The sequence below is a fragment of the Notothenia coriiceps genome, unplaced genomic scaffold (genome assembly GCF_000735185.1).
Source record: "Notothenia coriiceps isolate Sejong01 unplaced genomic scaffold, NC01 NC01_scaffold00038296, whole genome shotgun sequence".
NCBI classification, from domain to species: domain Eukaryota; kingdom Metazoa; phylum Chordata; class Actinopteri; order Perciformes; family Nototheniidae; genus Notothenia; species Notothenia coriiceps.
Window position 1 is genome coordinate 852 of NW_011370997.1, and position 3000 is coordinate 3851.

The 3000-nt window shown below is 44.1% G+C and overlaps 1 protein-coding gene across 1 annotated transcript; it reads left to right on the top strand.

The window, feature by feature from the left end:
* Positions 1-316: 316 nt before the first annotated feature.
* LOC104968134 (potassium voltage-gated channel subfamily C member 2-like) lies at positions 317-1269 on the top strand (the record flags this gene model as incomplete). Its single annotated transcript, XM_010797707.1, has 1 exon — positions 317-1269. A coding segment is annotated over one exon (953 nt), but the record flags the coding sequence as incomplete, so codon positions are not given.
* Between the last annotated feature and the right edge of the window lie 1731 nt (positions 1270-3000).

A 3000-nucleotide genomic window follows, 5' to 3' on the forward strand; every position in this document is an offset into this window, starting at 1 on the left:
AGAATATTAAGGAAAAAGTAAGAATTTTGAAATGTTGAGAAAAAGTCAGAATTTTCCAATTTAGAGAAAAACTCAGTATTTTGTAAATGACAGGATGTATGATTACCTACAAGACCTGGTATTCCTCCATCTTGTGACTGTGTAACTCCCTCTCTTGGATATCAGCATGTGAAGGACACTGTTCAGGAACTAGTTGATGCTCTGTATGTGATGACTACTTCCATTCTGGAGAGGATCACAGATACATGGATCCTGAGATTGATTTTTCTAACAGTAACACAATGTTTTTCTCTCCTCTTCTCCTCCCCTCTTGTAGTTTATAGCCTTTGCCTCGTTGTTCTTCATCCTGGTCTCCATCACCACCTTCTGCTTGGAGACTCACGAAGCGTTTAACACCATCATCAACAAGACAGATCCAACGAGGAACAGCAGCGCTCCGGACTCAGGCCCGCAGTACGAGATAGAAACGGACCCAGCCCTCACCTATGTGGAGGGCGTTTGCGTCTTCTGGTTCACCATCGAGTTCCTCGTCCGCGTCACGTTCTGTCCGGTGAAGCTGGAGTTTATTAAAAGCGTCCTCAACATCATCGACTTTGTGGCCATCCTGCCTTTCTACTTAGAGGTTGGGTTGAGCGGCCTTTCTTCCGAAGCTGCCAAAGATGTGTTGGGTTTCCTCAGAGTGGTTCGCTTCGTTCGAATCCTTCGTATCTTCAAGCTAACGCGTCACTTCGTGGGTTTAAGAGTGCTCGGACACACTTTACGAGCGAGCACCAACGAATTCCTGCTGCTCATCATTTTCCTGGCGTTGGGAGTACTTATTTTCGCCACCATGATCTACTACGCCGAGCGAATTGGCGCAGATCCCAACGACCCAACGGGTAGCAACCACACAAAGTTCAAAAACATCCCAATTGGCTTTTGGTGGGCCGTGGTGACCATGACAACACTGGGTTATGGAGACATGTATCCAAAGACCTGGTCAGGCATGGTTGTTGGTGCGTTGTGTGCCTTGGCGGGCGTTCTGACGATAGCCATGCCCGTTCCTGTTATCGTGAATAACTTTGGGATGTACTACTCGCTGGCCATGGCCAAGCAGAAGCTTCCCAAGAAGAGGAAGAAGCACATTCCTCAGGCGGTGCAGGGGGGGTCGCCCATTTACTGCCAAGCTGAGCTCAACACCACCTGCAACAGCACTCAAAGTGACCTGTGCAACACCAAAGGAGGAAGGGGACTCGAACGCAACCGCTCAGGTAAGACTCAGACGTTTAGGTTATTACAAATAAGTGTTCTTTTATAGCTCAGGTGAAATTTGTAGAGGAAATTCTTAAGAGAAACTGATAAAGGATTCATGGACACAGTTTGTCTTTTGTTATATTTAATAAAGTAATAAAGAAAGTCAATATACAAGTGGAATTGATCTCAAATGCAGGAACAGAGCAACTTCATCCTCAGAGGATTTTTTTTTTATGTGTGGTCAGAACTTGGTCTTAATCCACATGCATGTAATTTGAGTCACATGTAGACCCAAATAATTGATATTATCACTGAAATGGCACCATTCATACTCCACCTGACATTGAGTTTCAGAGGTGGGAAGTAGTGGAGTACAAATACTTAGTTACTGTACTTCTTAAGTACATTTTTCTGGTATCAGTACTTTACTCATACTTCTTTTTCTGACAACTTTTTACTTTGACTTCTTACATTTTGAACACAAATACCTGTACTTTCTACTTCTTACATGTTGAACTCAAATACCTGTACTTTCTACTTCTTACATGTTGAACACAAATACCTGTACTTTCTACTTCTTACATTTTGAACACAAATACCTGTACTTTCTACTTCTTACATTTTGAACACAAATACCTGTACTTTCTACTTCTTACATGTTGAACTCAAATACCTGTACTTTCTACTTCTCACATTTTCCAAACAGGCTGGTTCCTTTAGTCTGAATGTGTGTTTGGTGGCGTGATCATTATTATTTAGAGTCATTGCGTGCCTATTGATTTGAACACGATCCGTGTATCCATCATTTCCTGGTCTTCTCTAAAGAAGAGGGACCAATGAAAACGTTGTCATGTTGCCGTTGGTCACCATGGAAACATTCATTAGCTAACAATGACATTATTGTTCTATTAATATAAAGGGAGGTCAGGTACTCTTTAAAACAGCTGCTAGTTATGGGTACTTTTTACTGAAGTACATTTCAAAGCCTCTTTACTTTGACTTGAGTAAAGAAGTTTAGTCAGTACTTCTACTTTCACCAGAGTATTTTTAAACACGAGTATCTGTACTTCTACTTGAGTAAAGGATGTGTGTACTTTTGCCCTCTCTGGGAACCACGGCAGGATGATCGCAGGAGGGGTTTCTCAGAACAGAGCTATTGTGTGACTCTCAACACACAGCTCATTATCTGCAGGAACAGGAGCATCGTCACTCTTTATTCCTCAGGCGTTCAACAGATGCTCCAAAGAGAGGAATCCTCAGCAGCAGAGCGCTTACTAAAGATTAACATCTGAACGACTCATTGCCTCCTTTTAATTCAAACTAATGAATGGTCCTTTGGGTAATATAGGACTCTCCTAACTGCAGTTATGTTGACTTGCAGAACAATCCATTGGCTGTAAACAGTTAATGCAGCATGGCAGGCAGGACTCAGACCTCATCAGATTCATCTTGCGGAGGGAGCCTCATCCAAAGCGCAAATGCGGCGCAATTACTGTAAGCCACTAGCACCCCCCCGTCCCTCGTCCCCCGTCGCCGAAGCTCGCGACACAGAGGGCCTCATCACTGCTTTGCGTGTGGCCATAAATTGGCCAAGGGCGGCCGGGCGTACCAGGACACAGAATCCAGCCCATCAGACAGCATCCTGAAGGTGTGCTGCTGGGAGTTTATAACAGAAGAGCTGCACCTTCCTGGCTGCACCACGCACCTGAGGCCTGTACTACGAAGCTGGTTCAACCTAACCTGGATATGTTTGAGTTAGCCGGTTGG